The sequence below is a fragment of the Nicotiana tomentosiformis genome, chromosome 10 (assembly GCF_000390325.3).
Source record: "Nicotiana tomentosiformis chromosome 10, ASM39032v3, whole genome shotgun sequence".
Taxonomy (NCBI): Eukaryota; Viridiplantae; Streptophyta; class Magnoliopsida; order Solanales; family Solanaceae; genus Nicotiana; species Nicotiana tomentosiformis.
The window spans coordinates 3,924,704-3,949,737 of NC_090821.1; the positions used below are offsets into that span (position 1 = coordinate 3,924,704).

Here is a 25,034-nt window from a genome sequence, read left to right on the forward strand (position 1 = left end):
ATAATTCTAGCAAGAACTAGGCTAAATATCACTAACCCATAAACATTCAAGCCCTAAAATTCAGTACCCATTAAATACCCACACTAGGGTTGGGTCACAACCCTAGCTATGGGTCTAGCTACTCATAATAATAGCAGAAATCAAAGATCAAGAGAAGATATAATCCATAATACTAAATTAAAAGATGAAAATCTAATGTTATAAGGTAAATCTTGTACAAAATTAACCAAAAGGGAAAACCTAGTCGTCTCATGTACTCAGCAAAAACATAACATCCCCTAAAATTGACAAAAAGATCTATTTATACTAAGTTGAAATTTTCGGACAAAAATACCCATGCGAAAGTTTCGCGGTCACGTAATTCTGACTGCGGCCGCACACTTGCTATCGCGGCCGCGTAATTCTGATCGTGGCCCGTGTTTCTTCACACTTAGACCTAGATTGAACCTTGTTTCGCAGACCGCGTAATTTCCACTGCATCCGCGTGAGAGACTTCCGCAGCTGCGTAACTTTGACGCAGACCGCCTTTCTCATTTTTGCTTGAATTAAGCACTCTCTGAACCTTAGGAATCGTGATCCGTGGAATTTCCATCGCGGCCGTGCTGGTACTTTCGTGGCCGCATCTTCTTGTCGCGGTCCGCGTTCATGTTTGTGCCCCAAAAAAACCATCTCTCTGATTCTTCATATCACGAACCTCGAAATAATGGCCGCGTCCATGTTGATTCTTTCGCGGCCGCACTTATTTGTCGCGGTCCGCGTTTCACACCTCTTGGCCCAGTTTTGGTTTTTGTTCAGGTTTAGACTCCTTTTATGAGTTGATTATGGCTCATTTTTCTCATTTTGAACAATCCCTGAAAACAAGCATATTAAGTTAGTTTCCGGGAATACCTTCACGCATTTTTGGCCCAAAACACCAGTAAAAGAGAGCAATTACTAGGCTAAAATCCCTACTTATCAACTTCCCCAAACTTAAGCTTTTGCTTGTCCTCAAGAAAATAAGGTAATTCCCACTTCCACAAGAAAAAGGAAAGGATATTTCAGCTAGCCTAAGGTGACTTCATCAAGCATCAATTGGGACTAACAATTACCCTCAACACAAATGAATTATCAACAACGTCATGTTATGACCTTTTGAGTTCCATAGTTCTAATGTGACACTAGAGCATCAAGAGTTGACTCAATTCATCAGGGAAGCTCGCTCTCTCACGTAGGTCATTGTGGATCCCAAACTCCTCCTCCGCTACTCTCCATGAGCAAATCTCGCTTTTTAGAATGTAACACTCAAAACAAAGATTGTGAAGAAGTGCGCTCATCATTCGCAAAAGAATGCTACAAGTCCGGCTCTAAGAACCATAAGCTTGCCCCTTATGTAAATCACCACTAATGTAAGCTCACTCAACTTAAAATCATATAGGGCTTTAGCAGGGATGTAATTAAGTCTTTTGGATCAAGGTAGAACATAACGAACTATGATGGTTTCATCTTTCCTCAAGCACTCTATTTTCTCATTTCGGTTCATACTTTCTTGACTCTTTGAATCATTTTTCTTCGTCCTTAAGGGAACTAGAGAGACAAACCATCACTCTTTCTACTCATGACAATCATTTTTCTCCTTTTCTCATCATTCTTTGCCTTTCATCATTATGTTCTTTGAATCCCTTTCAACCTTCTCTTTCTTTTTGACGTATTTCTTTTTGGCTTTTCTTCCTTTTCTTTGCCTTTCCTTTTCAACAATACTTTTTCTTCTTTGAACCTTTTATCACTTTCAAATTACTCGTCTCTCCCCCAAACTTATGCTTTTGCCAATTGTTCATGATGAATGCTAAGGAAAGATTGGGTGCCAAGAGAGGGTCATTATAGAACGGATAAAGACTTGTAATGTGGCTATTGAATGTAAAAGGCTTAGGCTCAAAGGAGTTGACTAGAGATATCATATTGGTAGGCTACGGAAGCTTTCAAAGTTCAACTTGGACCAAGAAGGAGAGCCTACAATCATTTCTCAAGTCGAGCTACATTTAGAATTTTGCCTAGACAAACATTCAGGGAAAGTTCTAGACTTATTGGCACGGGACTTGGACTTACAATTCAATACCTCACCTCTCAAGCAGCTGGATTGTTAAAGAGAACAGAGTCGAAGGCCCAAAACAACCCTAGATAAGATTGAAAATCACAAATGGCTCAAGAAAACCACTCGATGATTGTTTTAGCCAACGCAAGAGTCTAAAGGTCACAACTAGAGCTAATCTTTGCCAATCAACTTGTCTCTAACCATGAGGTCAAAGGTAAATATGTTAGTACCAAGTAAAGACTTCTTGAGATACCTTTATTCATTACTACTACTATATACACCAAAACAAAAAGAAAACGGCCTCGATCCCTTAAGAAGGTTGTCACGCCATCCATCGTTGGGAAGAGCCACCCGGTTCACACAACATCCACCTTTGGAAAGAACCATGGCATTAAGAAAACTAAGGGTTTATTGATCACGCAGAATGTAAAAAGAAGCTAAAAACTCAAAAATAAGCTACTAAAGGAACTAAGAAGCTAAGCTATTAAGGAAAAATACGAAAGAAGTTATGAAGTAAACTACGGAAAGTAAAATGAATATGTACAATAATGGAGTGAAACGAATATGTACAAAATGGAAATGAATATATACATCGAATGGTAAAGTTATATACATACCAAAAGTGAAAAATAATGAAAGTGAAATTAACGATAAATAAAGGTAAAGAAAAATAGTATCATAGTTATTACATACCAATGTCATCAAATCATAACCAAATCAAAATGGACACCCCCCTTCCCCCCAAATAAAAGATAGCATTGTCCTCAATGCTAATATCAAAATAAGATCAGGGAAGGGTTAGAGAGTAAAGAAAACTCCCTATGTGGTCTCTGTATGCATGGGGTCAGGCACATGAGTGGGGTCCTCGGACTGCATAGGGTCATCAACTCCCTCCGGGTCCTCTAACTGGATCTCCAAATCCTATGACTGGGGGACCACAAATCCTCTAACTGGAGCTCTGTCTGCCTCATGCTCTACTACCTGTGCTACTGGGTCAGTCTCCTCTATAATCAAGTCAAGTGGGATATCTCCAGCAGAAGTGAACTTCTCTACCTCCTTCTTCAGCTTCTCCATTGACTCCTTTGAGGCCTGAGTCTTTCTCATCTTCTTTACCTGCTTGCCCAAATCCTTGATCACATTGCCATGAGTATCCAAAGTCTCTAGGATCTTATTTTGGTTGTCCAGGAGCTTCTTCTGGTTGTCCAGAAGCTCCTTCAATGAATCCTCTACTGATGGAGGTACCTGAAGCTGTGCTGGGGCTGACTGTACTGCTAATGCACTGAATAAGACAAATAGCTTTGATGTAGCTACCTGCATCCAGTTGTTGATGATGGATAAGGTCTGAGAAACCCGTATTGCAGTCTGGGGGTAAGTAGAATATGAGGGCACAGTGATGGATGGCCCAGATGAAGGATGAGGCATGGCAGCTGAAGGTCCCTCCGCTGTGGAAGGCTCTGACCCGGTGGCCACTACCCTTGGCTCTTCAGACTGGCCAGTGGAGGTAGTGTCTTTACCCTTTGCTTTAGGGTTGTCCGGTCCTTGGAGGCTATACCAGGAGAAAGGTTTCTTCGGCTACACCTTCGTGTCATAGTGCCTCCTCTCTACCCTTTGGTCCTCGAGATACATAGTGATGTAGTTGGGGTAGGAACTTTCTCCTTTTCCAGTTTCTTTGGCGATGTGGTGGGACATGAGGTTCCCCACATTGATTGGATACACCACCATGATGGAAGCTATTAGGATCACCCGGGAGAGTGGGATTACACTATCATGGTGGCTAGGATCAAGCCGGATGCATACAAATGTGCACCACCCCTTGGCTTCAAAGCTGAGGGTGTTTCTAGCGATTGGGACTCTAGCTGCGAGCCAGGCCGGTGTTGTTCCTGCGATGGCTATTACTTTCGCTAGCCAAGGCTGGGCTGCTTCATCTAGGGCCATCTTTTCCAAATACTGTACAACTTCCACATCCTCAAAATCGGCATATTTGTTCAAGGTGTCGCCATCAAACCGTATCTTCAAGTTCCGTACCTTTGTCACAGTGGTGCCCTTTTTGATGTGGGCAACATTAGCGTAGAACTCCTTGACAAGGTACTCATTGGCATCCGGAACCTTGCTGGTGAAGTACTTCCACCCTTTTCTCTCCTCAAACTGTCTCTTGACATTTGGATTGTGAGGAAGGTGATTTTTTCTATAAACTGTCGCTCAAGGGTGAGCGACCTTTGGGGCCACCATTTTTGGAATTTGAGGTATGCTTTCTCGCTCACGAATCTATCCGCCCACACCTCGGGCTTCCTTGATCTAGCAATACCACCCACATTGGTATCACCTCCTCTACCATTATCCTGGACCTCGTCATCATTATCTATATTGATAGGAGCAGTTGTTAAGGCCAGAGTTGCAGCAGGCGGGGAAGATGGCTCTAATGCCTCACTACCTCCCTCTGAGCCATCAGATGACCCAGAAAAGGAGGTAGATTCATTGATTAGGCGAAAGGGTTGTGATTGGGCCTCTTGTCAAGGTTGTGTAGATTCCCCCTAAGAAATCTCCTGGGATGGGAGATATTCACTTGTGTCTGATGATTCGGCAGGAGGTCTAGTGAGGGTTTTCTTTTTTCTTAGGATTCTTTGAGCAACTAAGGGAAAAGCCTACTTTCCTTTGCCCTGGCCTCGGGAGGATTCTGCTCTCCCTTTTGATTTGTCTGCTCCTCCACGAGATCGCACCATTTTCTGCAACACACAATTAGTGAAAGATCATTAGAATTGGGGCTCAATCATACCTTAAAGCAGTACAGATGAAATGAACGATAGTGCTTCTCAAAACAGGGCATCGCGGACCGCGAAAAAGTAGACGCGGCCACGGAATACCCATCGCGAAATGCAAAAAAGTGAACGCGATCGCGAAGAGGTCAGGTTCAGACTACTGACTCTCTGATCTTGGACACACGCGGATCGCAAAAAATTAGACGTGGTCACGAATGCAATTAACAAAGTCTTTAAAGTTTACAAGCGCGGACCGCAAAAACTTGAACGCAGCCGCAAAGGACCAGCCTCGGACCGCGTAAAAGTGACCGCGGCCGCGAATTCTTAGCAATCACTTAGTAACTAAAAACTGGGGTAGCACGGACCATAAAAGAAAATGAACGCGACCACCTACCCTATCGCGGGGCGCGTAAAATGGACCGCGACCGCGAAATTCAAATAGGATCGGCACTAAGAACACTGATAACTAGGGTTTTCACTATGTGTGCAACAATTAGTTCAAATAACCAAGCAAAATTAATAACCAAAGCCCCCATTAGGCATATAAACACTACCCACATGTATTTAAGTATCAATTAAGCATTAATTTGAGATCATGGCATACATCTAACCCTAACTAACAAAGAAAAATTAAGAGAAAATAAAAGAAAAAGATAAAATCACATCATGGAATTGAACATACCAGTTGTAAACTTGTAGTAGGAGATGAACTCTTAATGTGAATGAGATGAAAATTGAGCGCAGGATGAGATTAACAGTGCTTTTTATGCGGTGAAATGTTAGGGTTCGAAAAGTGTAAAATGTTTAAGGAACCCTTATTTATACTAATCAACTGTGCCTCCCACCGCCTTACCTGAGCGCGGCCGCGAAATTCTATCGCGGTCCGTGCTATGTCACCTTATGTAGACTAGCTTCAAGCACCTGGGCGCGGTCAGCGGAATATTGGCCGCGCCCGCAAAATTCAACTCGATCCGCGAAAATTGGAACGCGGTCCGTGATCTCTGAAGGATTTTTTTGACAGTCCAACTTCATAGAGTTGGCATTTTGCTCTTTACAAGTACGTGTCCGCGGACAAAAATGTGCTGCCGCAAAATGCTCACGCGGACCGCAAAATTTTGGGCGCGGTCCGCGAACTTCCAACACTTAGCCAAATATTTCCTTGTCAAAATCCTGCACTGCAAAACCAGTTCCTACATACACTTCACAAGCAGTTAATCCAAAACAATGCCTAATCTAAGAAGAAAATCAAAAGAAAGAAAAACATATGGGTTACCTCCCAAGAAGCGCCTGATTTAACGTCGCGGCACGACACATGTTACTATCATCATTTGAAATGGATCAAGGCCACCACGTGGCTATCATCAATCTTGCCAAGGTAATGCTTCACTCGGTGCCCATTGACTCTAAAGATTTCACCATTTTTGTTTTTCAAATCGAGAGCACCAAACGGAGTTACATGCACCACTTCAAAAGGGCCACTCCACTTTGACTTGAGCTTTCCCGAAAACATCTGTAACCGAGAGTTGAATAGAAGAACTAAGTCACCTTCCTTGAATTCTTTGTTCCAGATATATTTGTCATGTAAGTACTTCATCTTGTCCTTATACAAGAATGAGCTGGAATAAACATGGAACCGGAACTCATCAAGTTCATTTAGTTGCTCTACCCGGAGATTGGCAGCTACATCCCATTCAAGGTTCAACTTCTTCAGCGCCCACATGGCCTTGTGCTCTAATTCAACCGAAAGATGGCATGCTTTCCCAAATACCAACTGGTACTGAGACATACCAATTGGAGTCTTATAAGTGGTATGATAGGCCCATAAAGCGTCGTCAAGTTTCCTTGACCAATCAGTCCGGTTTGCATTGACAATCTTGGATAATATGCTCTTGATCTCCATGTTGGAGACCTCAACTTGTCTACTAGCCTGTGGGTGATAAGGGGTTGACACCTTATGATTGACACCATACTTAGAAAGTAAAGTGTCGAAGGCTTTGTTGTAAAAATGAGAACCCCCATCACTAATGATAGCCCTTTGGGTGCCGAACCTTGTGAAGATATTTTTCTTTAAGAAATCCACCACACTCTGTGCCTCATTGTTGTGAAAAGCCACAGCTTCAACCTATTTGGAAATATAATCAATAGCAACCAGAATATAAGTGTTCCCACATGAACTCACAAATGGCCCCATAAAGTCGATGCCCCACACATCGAAAATATCAATCTCAAGAATAGTGGTGAGGGGCATTTCATTCTTCTTGAAAATTCCACCAACTCTTTGACACTCATCACAATGCCTAACAAGCTCGCTAGCGTCTTTGTACAAGGTGGGCCAATAGAATTCACAACTTAGGACCTTTGTAGCAGTTCTCGCCCCACCATGGTGACCACCATAGGGCTAGGAATGGCAAGCTTCTAGAATACTCAATTGCTCTTCTTCCGGAACACATCTCCGGATAACACCATCATTGCAAATTTTGAAAAGATATGGCTCGTCCCAATAATAATCCAAGAAGTCCTGTTTGAGCTTCTTCCTTTGGTTTGAAGAGAGATCATTCGGGACAATGTCGGTCATAAGAAAGTTAGCCACATTGGCGAACCAAGGTATCCCAGTCACAGACAAGGAGAGGAGTTGTTCATCCGGGAACAAATCATTAATCGCAAGGCCATCATGGGGCCGCCCCTCCTCTTCCAAGCAGGACAAATGGTCCGCCACTTGATTTTTACTCCCTTTTTGGTCTATGATTTCAAGGTCAAACTCTTGTAGAAGAAGAACCCATCTCATCAACCTAGCCTTAGAGTCTTTCTTACTCATCAAATAACGAAGTGTCGCGTGATCAGTGTGCACAATCACTTTGGTACCCATGAGGTACGGGTGGAACTTTTTCATGGTGAAAACAATGGCTAATAGCTCTTTCTCGGTCACCGTATAGTTTACTTGGGCATTGTTCATTGTTTTGCTTGCATAATAGACCGGATGAAATATCTTGTTGATTCTTTGCCCCAATACCGCTCCTACCGCAACGCCGCTAGCATCGCACATGAGCTCAAATGGTAAGCTCCAATTGGGTACGGTAATGATGGGAGTGGTAGTCAACCTATACATGAGTAGCTCAAAATCTTTTATGCAATCATCATTGAACACAAACTTGGCATCTTTTTCCAAAAACTTGCAAAAGGGATTCACCACTTTTGAGAAATCCTTGATGAACCTACGGTAAAACCCTACGTGACCAAGAAAGCTCCTCACTCCCTTGACGGAAATGGAAGGAGGGAGTTTTGATATCACTTCAATTTTTTCTTTGTCCACTTCAATGCCGTTCTTGGAAATCTTATGGCCGAGGACAATCCCCGCCTCGACCATAAAGTGGCACTTCTCCTAATTAAGCACTAAGTTGGTCTCCTCACATCGGGCCAATACTTTATCAAGATATCCAAACATTCTTCAAATTAATCCCCCACAACATTGAAATCATCCATGAACACCTCGAGGGAGTCCTCCACTATATCCGTAAATATTGCCATCATACACCGCTGAAAGGTAGCCGGTGCATTACACAAACCAAACGGCATCCGTGAGAATGCAAATGTGACATACGGACAGGTGAAGGTGGTTTTCTCTTGGTCTTCAGGTGCAATGAGAATCTAGTTGTACCCGGAGTACCCATCCAAAAAGCAATAATAAGCACGCCCGGCAAGTCTATCCAATATTTGGTCAAGAAATGGCAATGAAAAATGGTCTTTGCGGGTCACATTGTTCAGCTTTCTATAATCCATGCATACCCTCCAACCGGTGATAGTTCTTGTGGGGATCAATTCATTTCTATCATTTGTGATCACAGTCATGCCCTCCTTCTTTGGGACATATTGTACTGGCGAAGTCCATGAACTATCAGAAAATGGGGTACACAACCCCTGCATCTAGCCACTTGATGATCTCTTTCTTGGCTACCTCTTGCATGGCCTCGTTCAATCTCCTTTGATGTTCCACAGAGGGTTTGGGATCTTCCTCCAATATGATTTTATGCATGTAGAAGGCGGGGCTTATACCCCGAATATCCGCCAATGTCCAACCTATTGCCTTCTTTCTTTTTTGAAGCATTGCAAGGGTGTAATCTACCTGAACGTGAGTTAAGCACGAAGAAAGAATAATAGGTAATGTGGAACAAGGGCGTAAGAACTCATACTTGAGGTGTGAAGGCAAGGGCTTCAAATCCAATGTTGGTGGCTCCTCGATTGAGGGCTTTGTTGGCGGAGTCTTCCGGTTCTCAAGGTCCAAGGAAAGTTTACGGGGTCCATAGTGTAGGATCCCATTCCTTGCAAGGCATTTGCACATTCTATCAAGCCTGCCTTCTCATCATCCTCATTATTTAACAACACAGCTTCCAGAGGGTCTTCCATATTGATCATAGAACTCGTGTCATAACAATCACCTCCGTCACAAGATCCATAAAAGAGCATACTTCGTTGCTATTAGGCTGCCTCATTGATTTGCACACGTGGAACACAACTTTTTCATCGCCCACCCGGAAGGTGAGATCCCCAGCTTCCACATCAACCAATGCCTTCCATGTTGCTAGGAAATGTCTTCCCAATATGATTGGCACCTCATAGTCAACCTCACAGTCGAGTATCATAAAATTTGCGGGAAGAATGAACTTGTCGACCCGAACTAGCACATCATCAATTATCCCCAATGGCCTTTTCATTGTTCGGTCCACCATTTGCAACCTCATGGAAGTAGGTCTTTGTTGCCCAATCCCCAATGTCTTGAACACAGAATATGTCATCAAATTAATGCTTGCTTCCAAATCGCACAAGGCTTTGGCGAAATTGGCACTACCGATAGTGCATGGAATTGTAAAGGCACTGGGATCTTCTAGCTTTGGAGCCATGGAATGCACAATGGAACTCACTTGATGTGTCATTTTGATCGTCTCACAGTTCATTGATCTCTTCTTTGTTACCAAGTCCTTCATGAACTTGGCATATCCCGGCATTTGTTCTAGAGCTTCAACCAAAGGTACATTTATGGACAAACTTTTCATCATATCAATGAATTTCTTGAATTGGTTCTCGTTGTTTTACTTTGCGAGCTTTTGAGGAGCGGTGGAGGAGGCCTTGGAAAAGGGGCCTTGGCTTTGGTCACTACCATTTTTGGTATGTCTATCACGTGTTCCCTAGACGGGTTCACATCATTTTGTGTCCCCTCCATGTTGTCATCAATTTCCATCCTCACTTCATCATTCACATTCTCATCATTGGCTTGGATCTCATCATCTTCTTGCACAACCAAATCATCATTCATAATCTTTCTTGGATTGGAGGTACTTGCATCTCCACCTCTACCGCTTCTTGTGGTCACCGCCATAGCATGGCTTGTATTGTTCCCACCCTTCGGGTTTACTACCGTATCACTTGGTAGTGCCCCCTTAGGGTGAGTATTAAATGCTTGAGAAATTTGACCCATTTGTACTTCCAAGTTGCAGATAGAAGTATTGTGGGAGGCTATTTGGGCACCAGAGTCGGTGTTTCTTTCCATCATTTGCTTGAACATACTTTCTATCCATCCCATCTCTTTGTTGGAAGAACTTTTCCCTTGTGACGGATATGGAGGCGGGTTGTTGGGTTGTTGATACATTGGGGGTCTTTGAGGGCCCGACCCACAGTTCCCTTGATTATTGTTGTTCCAACCCCCTTGGTTTTCATTGCCTCCCCAATTACTATTATTGTTTACACCCCAATTGCCTTGGTTATTACCTTGATTCCCCCAAATTTGATTGTTGTACCCCCAATTGTTCGGATTGTTGTTGTTGCCACTATTCCAATTCCCTTGGACTTGGTTGCCCCAATTTTGATTGTTTCCCTGTGATCTCCAGTGTTGTTAATTTGGAGCATTGCTCCGTTGACCTAGGTAATTGTTCACATATTGAACCTCTTCACTTTGATTGTCATAAGAGTCATCTTGGTTGTACCCACTACCACTTTGCTCAAATTGATCCTGATTGTGTTGAACTTATTGACCTCTTTGTCTCCTCTTGTTAACCATTACATTCACTCATTCCATGGCATTTACTTGCTTTGGCCCCTGAACCAGCTGAAGTTGTGCCTTGGCTAACTGATTCATGGTAGTTGTCAACTCTGCTATGGCTTGTCCGTGGTCATGTAGTTCCTTGTGAAGGTGGATACCATTAGGGTCACACTAGGGAATGTTGGCTCGACTTTGCCAAGCTGAAGAGGTGTCCGCCATCTCATCTAATATTTCACATGCTTCTAAATATGGCGTGTTCATGAAGTTACCCCCTGCGAGCTGATTTACCACATACTGGTTAGTTGTGTTGATATCCCTATAAAAGGTTTGCTGGATCATTGCTTCAGTCATATCGTTATTGGGGCACTCTTTGACCATTGTCCGGTACCGTTCCCAAATCTCATGTAACTATTCATTTGGCTCTTGTTTAAAAGCAAGGATTTCATCTCTCAATGTTGCCATATGTCCCGGAGAAAAAAACTTCGCTATGAAATTCTCGGCCAACTCATCCCAAGTGGAGATGGAATGGTTGGGTAGCCTCTCAAGCCAATCTAAAGCCTTCCTTCTAAGTGAGAAAGGGAAAAGCCTTAACCTCAAAGCGTCCTCAGATACAGTCGTCTGCTTGCTCCCCCAGCATGTGTCTACAAAACCTTTAAGATGCATATATGTGTTCTGATGTGGATCTCCAGTGAAGAAACCCCTTTGTTCTAATAGAGTAAGCATGACATTGGTTATTTGAAAATTTCCCGCCCGAATTTGGGGCGGGACAATTGCACTTGCGTAGCCTTCATTGGGCAACACCCGGTGTGCTGCCCTTTGAGGAAGTGGGGGAGGGTTTGGAACGTTGTCATGAGGCGGGCGTCCTCTTCTTTGTACTTGAGGTTCAATATGAACCTCATCCACTTAATTTTCATCTACCTCCTCCCCCTTAGGAATATGTTTGAGGACCTCGTTAAGAGCCATTTGGTACCTAAAAGTAATTGACACACAAAAATTAGAAAAATGGAAGGAAAGAAAAATAAAACACACAAATAGTTAGATATATAGCTAAGACCATCTAACTCCCTGGCAACGGCGCCAAAAATTGATCGGGTCCAAACTTACACCACTATTGAGTAGCGAGGATGGTCGATGCAGTTTTACCCAACAAGCCCGGGATCGATTTCCACAGGGAGTTAATTGATTTGGAATTAGGCTTATATCTAAGTCTAGATGCGTGTTTTGTTCCTAATTGCACTTCCAAACATGATGGTGTTGATTCTACTTCTAATTTTATTCTATTGTATGCAATGATTAAAGCTAAGTACAATATTTTTTTGATGTTGGTTTTAAAGTATTTAAAAGGACTAGGGTAGTGACTTTCGCCTAGGTGCACATCTAAAGGGTGGCAAGAATCTAGGACAAGCTTGATTAATTTGGGATCGTAATATAGCTATCACACCCAAGTACTCACTCTATATCTCTCGATAGTTTGAGTGATTTTGCCCAATTTGGCTTTCTCAAGTCCAACTGGGTATTCATGCAGGTCATGTGATATTAGCTCAAGTCGGGTATTACTATCTCTAGGTTTAACCCTTTAATTAGGGCTATCAATTTCTTGAGTTCACCCCAATTCCTTGTTAGCCTAGTTTTCCCATACTTAATCCCTCTTTCTCAAGAAGAGACCAAGTCATAAAGGCATGAATCAGTGTTTGCAACCACTAATTCTATAATTCTTCCAAGAACTAGGCTAAATATCACTAACCCATAAACATTCAAGCCCTAAAATTCAGTACCCATTAAATACCCACACTAGGGTTGGGCCACAACCCTAGCTATGGGTCTAGCTACTCATAATAATAGCAGAAATCAAAGATAAAGAGAAGATATAATCCATAATACTAAATTAAAAGATGAAAATCTAATGTTATAAGGTAAATCTTGTACAAAATTTCCCAAAAGGGAAAACCTAGCCGTCTCACGTACTCAGCAAAAACATAACATCCCCTAAAATTAACAAAAAGATCTATTTATACTAAGATGAAATTTTCGGACAAAAATACCCCTGCGAAAGTTTCGCGGCCGCATAATTCTGACCGCGGCCGCACACTTGCTTTCGCGGTCCGCATTTCTTCACACCTGGACCTGGGTTGAACCTTGTTTCACGGACCGCGTAATTTCTACCACATCCACGTGAGAGACTTTCACGGCCACGTAACTTTGACGTGGACCGCCCTTCTCATTTTTGCTTGAATTAAGCACTCTCTGAACCTTAGCAACCGCGGTCCGCAGAATTCCCATCGCGCTCATGCTGGTACTTTCGCGGATGCATCTTCTTGTCGAGGTCCGCGTTCATGTTTGTGCCAAAAAATAAAAAAACCATATCTCTGATTATTCATATTGCGGACCTTGAAATAATGGTCGCGCCCGCGTTGATACTTTTGCGGCCGCACTTATTTGTCGCGGTCCGCGTTCCACAACACTTGGCCCAGTTTTTGTTTTTGTTCAGGTTTTGACTCCTTTTATGAGTTGATTATGGCTCATTTGTCTCATTTTGAACAATCCCTGAAAGCAAGCATATTAAGTTAGTTTCCGGGAATACCTTCACGCATATTTGGCCCAAAACACAAGTGAAAGAGAGCAATTAATAGGCTAAAATTCCTACTTATCAACGCCTATTCAGAGTATAACCAGATCCGGATGGATCCGGGCGACCAGGAAAAGACTTCCTTCATTACTAAATACGGCACCTATTGTTATAACGTAATGCCATTCGGACTAAAAAATGTCGGTGCCACTTACCAACGCCTAGTAAATCGGATGTTCGAAGAGCAAATAGGAAAATCAATGGAGGTATACATTGACGGCATGTTAGTTAAGTCCCAGCGAGCAGAGGACCATTTGAAACATTTGCAGGAAACCTTCAACATACTGAAGAAATACAACATGAAGCTGAACCCAGAGAAATGCACATTCGGACTCGAGTCCGGGAAGTTCCTTGGATTCATGGTGTCCAACCGGGGAATCAAGATCAATCCCGACAAGATCAAGGCCATAGAATACATCACCGTGGTAGACAATGTCAAGTCCATTCAAATACTAACCGGGCGCATAGCCGCCTTGGGTCGATTCATTTCATGGTCCTACGATAAGAGCCATCAGTTCTTCTCGTTAATGAAGAAGAAGAAGAATAACTTCTCGTGCACCCGGGAGTGCCAACAAGCTTTGGAAGAACTCAAACGGTAACTTTCGAGTCCGCCTTTACTTCATACTCCGAAAGCAGACGAGCATTTGTACTTGTACTTAGCAGTATCCGAGATAGCGATAAGTGAAGTCTTAGTCTGGAAAGAATAAGGTACACAATTCCCTATATATTATGTTAGCAGGACTCTAGGCGAGGCCGAAACGAGGAATCCTCACCTAGAGAAATTGGTGCTCGTTTTGCTAAGCGCCTCCAGGAAGTTAAGGCCATATTTTCAATGCCATCCCATATGTGTCGTGACTACTTATCCATTGAGGAACATAATGCACAAACCCGAGCTCTCGGGATAATTGGCCAAATGGGCTGTGGAAATTAGTGGGTACGATATCGAATATCGACCTCGAACCACAATCAAATCTCAAATTTTGGCAAACTTCGTGGCTGATTTCATGCCGGCCTTTATACCCGAAGTCAAAAAGGAATTGTTGTTAACCTCAAGGACCTCCTCGGGGATCTGTACCCTCTTTATGGATGGTGCTTCGAATGCAAAGGGGTCCGCACTCGGCATCGTGTTGAAGCCGCCCACGAGTAACATAGTTAGGCAATCTATTTGAACTGTGAAATTGACTAACAATGAGGCCGAGTATAAGATCATGATTGCAAGTCTCGAACTGGATAAAAGTCTGGGGGACGAGGTGATTGAAGCTCTTATGGTGAATTAAGTCAATGAGACATTCGAAGTGAAAGAGGAACGAATGCGAAGAGACCTGGATAAACTACAGGTAACACTACATCGATTCAAGGAGTGGACCCTGCAACATGTACCCCGGGGTCAAAACAGCGAAGCCAATGCTCTAGCTAACTTGGGATCGTCAGTTGATTACGATGAATTCAGCTCGGTAATGGTTGTACAACTCATGAAATTGGTAGTGGAAGAAGGCCACGTCGAGATAAACTCGACAAGCTTAACTTGGGACTGGAGAAACAAGTATATAGATTATCTGAAGACCGAGAAGCTGCCCTCGGATCCTAAAGAATCGAGAGCTCTGCCCACGAAACCAAGGATAACACCATGTTCAAAAGAACGTTCAATGGCTCACTCTCCATATGTCTGGGACTGGGGGACACCGAATACGTTTTGAGGAAAGTTCACGAAGGCACCTGCGGGAATGATTCGGGGGCCGAATCATTGGTTCGTAAGATAATCAGAGCCGGCTATTACTGGATCGACATGGAGAAAGATGCGAATGAGTTCGTATGGAAATGCGACGGTTGTTAGAGGCACGCACCAATGATCCATCAGTCCGGGAAGCTACAGCATTCGGTCTTGTCACCTTGGCCATTCATGAAATGGGGAATGGACATCGTTGGTCCCCTGCCATGGGCACCCGATAAGGCTCAATTTATATTATTTATGACTGACTATTTTTTCTAAATAGGTTGAAGCTCAGGCATTTGAGAAAGTCAGAGAAAAAGAAGTCATTGAGTTTATTTGGGACCACATAATATGTCGGTTCGGAATGTCGGCCGAGATCGTATGTGACAACGGGAAGCAGTTCTTCGACAGTAAGATATGCAAATTTTTCGAGGACCATAAGATCAAAAGGATCATGTCAATACCCTATCACCCTAGTGGGAACGAGCAGGCGGAGTCTACAAACAAGACCATACTCCAAAACCTTAAGAAGATATTGACTGACGCCAAAGGAAAATGGAAGGAAATTTTGCCCGAAGTCCTGTGGGCATACCGTACGACCTCAAAGTCTAGTACCGGGGCCACCCCTTTTTTGTTGGTCTACGGTGCATACTGGTCGAGGTAGGAGAATCGAGTTTTAGGATCCGATATATGACCGAAGAGTCAAACGGTGAGGACATGAGCACGAGCCTAGAACTATTAGATGAGAGGCGCGAGGCCGCCCTCGTTCGGTTGGCCGCCCAGAAACAATGGATCGAAAGGTATTATAACCAAAGAGCCAACCTATGATACTTTAATATCAGGGACTTGGTATTAAGAAAGGTGACACTAAATACCCAGAACACGAACGAAGGGAAGCTGGGACCGAATTGGGAAGGCCCATATCGAATTATCGAGATTACCGGTAAAGGTTCGTACAAACTCGAAGCAGGGAACGATGAGCAACTACCGAACAACTGGAACGTAACCCACTTAAAATGATACTACTGTTGAGGTACAACCCCATTCTTTTTGTTTTAAATATATTGCAAATTGGACTAACACTTACAGGCAATAGACAAATGATGATGTAGTTTTTAGGCTTGAAATCACGCATTGCACTCTTTTTCTCTTGAACCGGTTTTGTCTCAAATGGGTTTTCCGACAAGATTTTTAACGAGGAAATAGTGGATTGTGCTAACTTAGAATCCACAACCAGTTATGAACTAGAGCAGTATCCGAGCCCTCTCGACGATCGACCTCGGATACTGGGGGTCATCACCCTCGGGTAATGATTTTTAGCAAGGAAGGAAACTTTGTGCTTGAACAGTCTAGGCTCGGTGGATAGGATTTATTATAATGGCCAAATGGTCAAATAAACCGTACCCGCGTAGACCACCTAAGCCATAACACGAAGCTTGTACACACTAACAATCTTGTATATTACGCATAAGAATGAAAGAAAGTTTCTACCTTGCATATACATATTTTTTCCCTTAAGACTATTACATTCTGTTCCTTAAGGATATCGAGCCCTTGGGCCGCCTCTATCTGGGTCCAATAGATTACCCCCACTTGTTGATTGTCATCTAAGACAAACCTGGACGGCTCGGGCTATCGAAGCCCGGAGGCACAAAGGCCTATTAGGCAATACCTAAACTTAAAAGGTTACGGCCACCCCCGCTCAGGGACTGTCGTCCAAGGCAAGCTCGGATGGCTCGGGCTATCGAAGCCCGGAGGTACAAAGCCTATTAGGCAGGGCCTGAACTTAAAAGGCTACGGCCACCCTAAAAATGGCTTGAAGACGTCCGAAGCCGGTAATCAAAACATAAGGCCTTCAAAATTCCAAACTGATTCAAAGGTTACCCTCGACAAAATTATAGTCTAAAATAATCTAAACAAACACTTTGGGGAAAGCTTCATGTCATAGCAAGTTCCCACAACTTTCAAATTAAACTTACATCGAAAACAAGTCTTGTTTGGACCTCCAAACAACAACTTATTACTACGTTTTATTCCATGCTAAGGCATTTGAAATCTTTGCAATTGTAAAAAGAATGTTGAAGGTAATAGACTTTAAAATTGCCAAGAGGAAAAAGAACCTTGTATACATACATTCCAAAATGTCCTTACAAAGGCCAATGAAAACGGCCTCAACAAAATAAAAGTAAAAAATGCAGACAAATAATCCTAAGGCACATACGTCTGATCTTCACTAGAACTCGCCTCGTCACCAGAGCCGTCAGGGTCTTCTCCATCCTCGGGTTAGCCGAAGCCCTCAGAGCCTTCTTCATCCTCGAGCTCCGCTAGTTTCTTGGCCTTGACCTCGAGCCTTTTTGATCTCGGCTGACAGATCGAAACCTCGGGCATGGATCTCCTGGAGGGTCTCCCTTCGAGACAACCGCTTCACGTACTCAACAGTGACTTTCAGACGGGCCTCGGCTGCCCCAATATCAGCCCTATACTAGGCCACCATCTCTTCAGTGTCGGCCTTGGTTGTCGCCAACTTGGACCTTGCTATTTCAAGCTCCTTGACAAGGGCATCCCATTCGGCAATAGCCGAGCCTAGTTGAGCTTGGAGGTCCTCATTTTGTCGAGCCTGTGCATCGGCTTTCTCTTTCTCCACTTAGAGTTGGACCTCTACCGATGCCAGCTGCTCTCAGGCGGTCTCCTTTTTCCAAAACTAGTCTGTCCATTTTTTCCTTCCAGACATCGGCCATGGCCTGGACATCGTTCATTTCAGCTTGGAGCCGGTCGATACGGTCAACCTTCTGCTGGACATATGAGGTTTAATCGTTAGTCACCATGGCTAAGCCATCATCGCTAACTTAAAAAAATCTTTACTTGTTCTACCAGGTCGGCATACTCCTTCTGAGTCGCACCCAACTCGACCCGGATACTCTTGAAAGCTTCTTCGTGTTGCTCACTGAGAAGCTTATACGTGTTCCTCTTCTCGGCGAGTTCCCTAGCCTCGGCCTCGAGCTGATTAGCCTCAGCCCGGTACCGGAGAAAACTTTCATGATGGAGTACCGAGGCCTGCCAAAAAATTAAAAGAAAGAAGACGTGAGAAATATCAAAAAACTAAGTCATAAGATGGAAGAACGTAATGATGCCTTACCCGGTTCAGCGCCTGCTGGTCTTCATTGAAAAAGCACGTCACATCCACCTCGTTCATTTTTGCCTGATCTTCTTTGATTACCAGGCACCGGAGGTAGCTCGCCACTCCAACAGGGGTAGAAAGAACTCGGGCATCCTTCGGGACGGTGATGATTATTGACCTCTTACGGCCGGAATCCATGCTCGAGGCAGGGAACTAGTTGATTAATTTTGGACTCGATTTCAGCCCGCCTACCTCTGAAGATGGGTCTTTCCTCGGCACCTCCAAGTCACCCAACCCGGAGAAGTCTTCCAGAGTGGTCGAATCCACACCTTCGAAAAAAGAACGAAGGGGATTGTATGCTCCATGGGCCCCTTCGTTGGATCGCTCCTTCAACGCTCGGGCTTCGTCAAACGTCGATTCGGTGAATGAAGGCGACCCCGAAATATCTATGACACCAGGCAGACCAGAGCAGGTGTCTTGAGAGGTCTCAACACTCATCTCTACATCGGTTTCCCGAACATGAAGGGGATCAGCCTTTGTTATTTCCCCCTCGGCTGCCGCCCGCTCTTCGGGGAAGGTCGACTTACAGGCCACAAAAATATCACCTTCCTTGGGCTCGTCCCTGAACCGGAAAAGCGAGCCCGAGTTGGGTGCTTGGGAGCTAGAACTCTCCTTTGGCTTATGGGCCAGCCTTCTTCTTCTCTAAGCTCGGGGAACTCGGAGCCTTCCTTTTTTTCTTCTCTCCTGCTACGGCCCCGAGCTGCCCTAAAGCAGAGGGGTCAACGGATAGGTCCTTGTCCCCTACTAAAGGCTTAAGCTCAATGGTCTTAGGCAATCCTGCGAAAAGAAAAGAAAGGGAATGAGAATATGGTGCTGAAAAGGGGGCTAATGTTACTTATTCGGGAAAGAGTTCTTACCGTGAGAACATGTCTCCCAACGGCTCTTCGAGAGTTCGCGCCATGTGCGCTCAGAATAAGGCATCTCCAAACAAATGCCCTGGAGATACTCCTTGAGTCGAGGAATGGCGTTTGGGACACAAGCAACAGCTGCACCACCATAAATACTGGTGAGGAAAAAGGAGATGAATGTAAAATCGATATTTAAAGGAAAATTATGCTTACGTGATACATTCCACTTCTCGGGGAATGGCCTAAACTCGGCAACGATCAAGTCTGCAATCCTCACCCGGACAAAGTGTCCTTGCCAGCCCCAATCCTGGTCCTCATCGATGCTTGAGAATGAGGCTTTGCTAGCCCGGCGTACGAGCTTTATCAGTCCCCTTCAGAAGATTCGAGGATTATACAGACGGAGTAGATGATCGATGGTGAACCGACAAGAGTCGATTTTGTTCACAAAGTATCTAATAAGGATTACAATCCTCCACATCGACGGGTGAATCTGACCGAGGCATACTTCATACCTCTTACAAAAGTCTAGAATAACCGGGTCCACCGGGCCCAATGTGAAGGGATAAGTGTAAACACTCAGATACACCTCCACATGAGTAGTAATGTCATCCTCGGGCCCGGGGATTACTATGTCCTTATCCGCCCAGCCATAGTCCTTTCGAACCGCAGGAAGGACCTCTTTGGTGATGGAGCATATGTACCTAGATACCGCCTCACACCAGCCCTGCACCGACGAGGGCTTTTCGACCTTAAAATCATCTGCGATTGAGCACCCCCCGGGGACGAACATTTTCAAGGGAGGCTTGGGAGCCAGTTCATCGGTAGCTGCGCCCAGAGCGGTTCTCTCGAGTACGACCACATCGGGAGTAGTCTCTTCGACTTCGGCGATCGGTTGTAAAGAAGAGGAAGAAACTTTTGGGGAAACAGTTTTGGAAGTTTTAGCCATTGATATCTGGAAAAAGTTTGAAAAATATGAAGAAAGGTTGGGAAATGAAAGGTAAAAGCTTTAGTGAGAAAGTCAAGTGCGCTGGTTTGGATAGAAAATAAGTAGAAACTTGCAATTTACCGAGGAATCTCAAAGAACATGGGTAAAAATGTTAGAGTATGAAGAAGGGCAGTGATATCCTGAAGACTCGAAGGTAGAAACTTGATCAAAAGGTAAAAAGTGAACGAATGAGGGAACGACCCGCCGATGGCTGACACGCATTTAAAGTCATAATGACGCGAGTGACGGGACTTTTCGGATTCTTTGTCTTTTTTGTCACGGCGTATTGAAGAAGGAATCGAAGTGCACATATCATTTCTCGTCATTTTCGTAAACTTACTCTTCGAGAAACGAGGGAACTATCTGTGTACGGGTGAAACCGAGCCCATGAGACGCTTCGATTTTCGATGAAGTAAACGGAGGAAGAGACGTGACTATAAGGGACCGGAATCGAGGCAAGGAGCCCCTCGAGCCGGGGTCCGGGCAAAACGTCTGCTCTCGGGAGTATCGAGGCCACGACCCCTAGGATCGGTTCGAATCTGAAAAATCTCGGAGGGCATTACTAGATAATCGAGCATGACCAACAAAAGGCTGTGATATCCGTGACCAGCCAGATGTCACGGCGTGAATCTCGGCACGTATCGGCAGAAAACTGGTGATTAGTTAAACGAAAGATTTTTACCTTTTGTGGAATTACACTTAGGGTAAAACTCCCCTACTATATAAATGGGGTCTGATTATTCATTAGGTACACTGTAACACGCATATCAAGACAATATATTCTTATTTTCTCTGTTATTCAAAATTCTTACTTTTGTTCATCAATTAATCAATAATGTGAGCCTGGGATCAAAGGCAAGCATTTCATTAAGATGTTATTAAGTTCGGGATCACTCCTCTTGATTGATTTGATAATTTATTACGTCTCTTATCTATTTAATCTAACGCAATTTATCATTTGTATTGAATTAACCCATGTATCCTTAAAATCACTTACAAATTTAATTGTTATCCATTTTTTAGGGTAAACATTTTCTCTATCTCTTTCTCTCTCTTTTTTTAAATATTCTTTTTTGTAAACCTTGATCATAATAATATAAGGTTTGGCTTGGTCCTTATCTTAACAATAATATTTATAATGTACATATGCTGGTCGTTTCATGTGACATGAAGAATTTTAAAGTGCTCACTTAGACCATTTTCTGTTCATTACTTTTTTCCTTTTCTAAATTTAGATTCTTTGATTCTTTTTCTTTTTTGGATGAGATTTAATTATTGTCGTGTGTCTGTATGTGGGGTTGAGGAGTTGGGGGCAACTGGATAAGCAGTGAGAGGATGAGAAGAAAAGAAGATGACAAGAGGTTGGTAACCTATCTGTCTATTGTATTTTTCTTTTCTCATCTAGTATTCCGTATTCGGTGCTCTATTAAATTCCAGAAAAATCTTACATTTTAAGTAAAATATTCCCTAATAAAGATAAAGTCATATCAAGACTTTAATCCAAGACCTTTATAAGTTAAAGGATAAAATATTTAGTATTCTACAATGACCCTTATTGTATATATCCCGTCTAGTGGCGTCTATTACCGTTGTAATAATAAAAGTACCTTACAATAATATACAAAGATATATCTTATATTTTACTTATAGTGTAATAAAGTTTTAGCTACCTTCAGTTGTTTTAAAAGTAATCTAATAGTGTTTTTTTAAGTGTATAAAATGCGTGAATTAGCTAACAACTATCCATAAATCCACCAACCTAACAATTATTACCCTACTTGTGATCTAACTAACCTGCCATTCCCCTTTCCCTGGGGCCCAAAGACCCCAAACTTACATTTCTTTTCACTACCAAAATTGTGTGGGATTTTGTTTGTTTGTTACGGTTTTTTTTGAACATTTTAATTATTTTTTTTTGGGTAGAAGATTATGATTAAATATAGCACTTCTAATGTAGTTATCGCATATTTAAGTTATATACAAAAACTTTGAGAAATCGACACCGTAATTTATACAAAAAAGCACTAATTAGGGTTGTCACGTATCTTTTCATGTGGGAGTTTTGTGATAATCAGAAAAAAGTAAATAATTTTTGTATAACAAAAAAAAAAAGAATAGTAACTTATGTGTAATGAACACAAAGTTGGTTGACCACCCATAAATTTACTCTTTTAATTGTCTATCACAATAAAGCTACTTATTAAATAATTACAAGTAAAAATTCTTGATAAGTATTAATTGATAATCTAGTAAAAAAAATAACTAAATTGTTATTGTAGGTTAAAATTTTCTGATAATATAAAAAAAAAAAAAAAAAAAAGTTTTACAATATTAGTGTATATAACTTAAATCCTTCATCTTATACATAATTGTTTAGTAGCTTTTGGATTTTCTACACTACTTTAATTTTGTTCTGCTTCAGTCTCATTTTAAATTATGTTGATTTTATATATATATATATATATATATATATATATATATATATATATATATATATATATATATATATATATATATATATATATATATATATGTTAAATATGTGTCATATAAATTAGCTAATAACATCTTGTGATTACTTATTTATAGAAGCAGTCAAGCAGCAACTCTTACTTTTTAAACCTAACATACACCAAAAACAGTGTTAAGTTGACTTGCACTGAATTAAAATTTCTACTGAATAGACTTGAGTTCTTTTGGTTTGTTTGACTATACATTTGTTATACCGTCCAAACCTTTTTTCCTTTTTTCGGCTAATTAAGTATGAAATAAAAATAATCTATTGGCTCAATTAATTTGGATTTAGGTTAGAAAGATGAGAATGTGACAATTCATACGGCTCGAACTCGAAACATTTACTTAAACATAGATAATCTCAACCATGTCATCATACTTCTCCTCAATGAGTAAAATACTCATTCCCCATTTTCTACTACTTTTTTGGCAGCCCGACACAAAACTTTCACTATGGGCAGGATTTGGAGAAGAACCGGATCATAAGGGTCTATTGTACGCAACCTTACCTTACATTTCTGTAAGAGATTGTTTTCACGGCTCGAACTCATGACTTCTTGCTCACGTGACATCAACTTTTCTAGTTACGTCATTTTCTACTTCTCCACTTGTTAAACCTTCCAGAAATTTTAGGATTTTGGTTTAGACTTAATTCCACGGTCTTCTTATATATTTATAACATATATAGTCACGGTTTCTTCAAAGCATATTAGGTAACTTAAATCCGTCCATTAATTAATCAACAATCAGATGAAATGTTCCACATGAGAAAAAATGGAGACAACCCTTTCAAAACGCAATCTGAAGCATGTGTAACTTATCCAATCAAAAAGACGTATCACATAATATCATATTCATATTTATTCCTCTAAGAAAAAGGAAAGAAAAGCAAAGGAGTGGCCATTCGCACAACGAAAAGGGCCAACTTTTCAACCTTTTTCTTTCTTCCCATCTATTTTTTTCTTTCAAATGTGTTAGGTAGAGACATTAGAAGCTTCTATGAGATATTTATTTTTTCCACATTTAGTCATGTTGAGTACGATAGACCCTTTTTGGTCAGGTCATTCCCCGCAACCCGTATATAGCAGAAGTTTAGTGTACCAGGATGTCCACTGGTGCTGGTACAACTTACTACTACTATTGTCAAACCTTTCTATAATAGTCATTTCTTGTAACAATACTTCACTATAATGGCCAAGTCTATTTTGGAATGAATTTTCATATTATCTTATATTATTTGTTCTCTATAATAGCATTTCGTTATAGCAACCAAAAAATATTGAAACAAATAACGATATTATAGAGATATTTGACTATAACAATACAATTATTGCATCTCTCTATCAATGGGCTCATTATTTGATATATCCTTGCCTTAAATAGTTTGTAAGTTCAACTTCCCAACATCACATGCATCAACCCCTTTTCCCTTCCATAAATATGTGGACCCCTTATGCATCTCTTGGATATCCGTACTCACTTTAATAATTTTTCAATTTTGTATACGTATACAAAAATATATTAATTTTATATAATTTTCTGGTTATTAAATATAAATAATTTTGACTTTGGGCTAAAAATAATCTTTGACTTCAAGCAACTGGAAATGCATGGTTTGCAAAAGTAGCCTTTATATTCTACTCCTTATAGGTAACATCTATATTTCGTTAAGGACAAAATTTTTCTCAACATACAGTCCGGGTAATAATCACAAATACAACATTTTTAGCTCTGGCTTTCCATTATGTTACATCATTGTCTCACTCTCTTTCTTCACTTTTTCTCTTACGTTTTTATACAATCGTTAATTAAATTCTTGATACTATCACTGAAATTTAATCATAGTAGATTATTGCCTTTATTTATCAGATTACATTTTAGGTTTGCTTTATGTGAACGGGAGATCATGAATTACATGTTATTATAAGTTACTGTAAAATAATTTTTATTACCAGTGCACAAAACACAAACTTCTTGTTTTATTCCTTCTTGAAGTTTTATTTCCTTTTACAGGGGGTTTGAGAAGTATTGATCACATGTTGGTTATTTCAATCTTTGTAAAACGGGCCACTCTCATCACTATAGAATCTAAACTTTTGCACTTCAAATATTTACATAATCGAATTACTTCTCACAAAATTAGTTGGTATCGACTTATAATTAATCTTGTATAGATTAATCATAAAATTGTTACAATAAAGAAGGGTTGTGGTGGAATGGATAGAATTGTTGTACCTTTAATCAGAGGTCTCGATCGGGTTCGAGCTCTGAGCATGGAAAAATCATGTTAGATAGCGCTTTCTCCTTTAATGGGCCT

At 41.7% G+C, this 25,034-nt stretch overlaps 1 protein-coding gene across 1 annotated transcript; it reads right to left on the reverse strand.

Annotated features, from left to right (window-relative positions):
- Nucleotides 1-9,230: 9,230 nt before the first annotated feature.
- LOC138899665 (uncharacterized) lies at nt 9,231-9,719 on the reverse strand. Its single transcript, XM_070186345.1, has one exon. It carries the CDS (start codon nt 9,717-9,719, stop codon nt 9,231-9,233), a length of 489 nt encoding a protein of 162 aa, XP_070042446.1.
- Nucleotides 9,720-25,034: the final 15,315 nt, after the last annotated feature.

Bases quoted from the DNA above. Each gene is read 5' to 3' on its own strand.
- LOC138899665 (XM_070186345.1), bottom strand. From the start codon at position 9,719: ATGGCTCCAAAGCTAGAAGATCCCAGTGCCTTTACAATTCCATGCACT.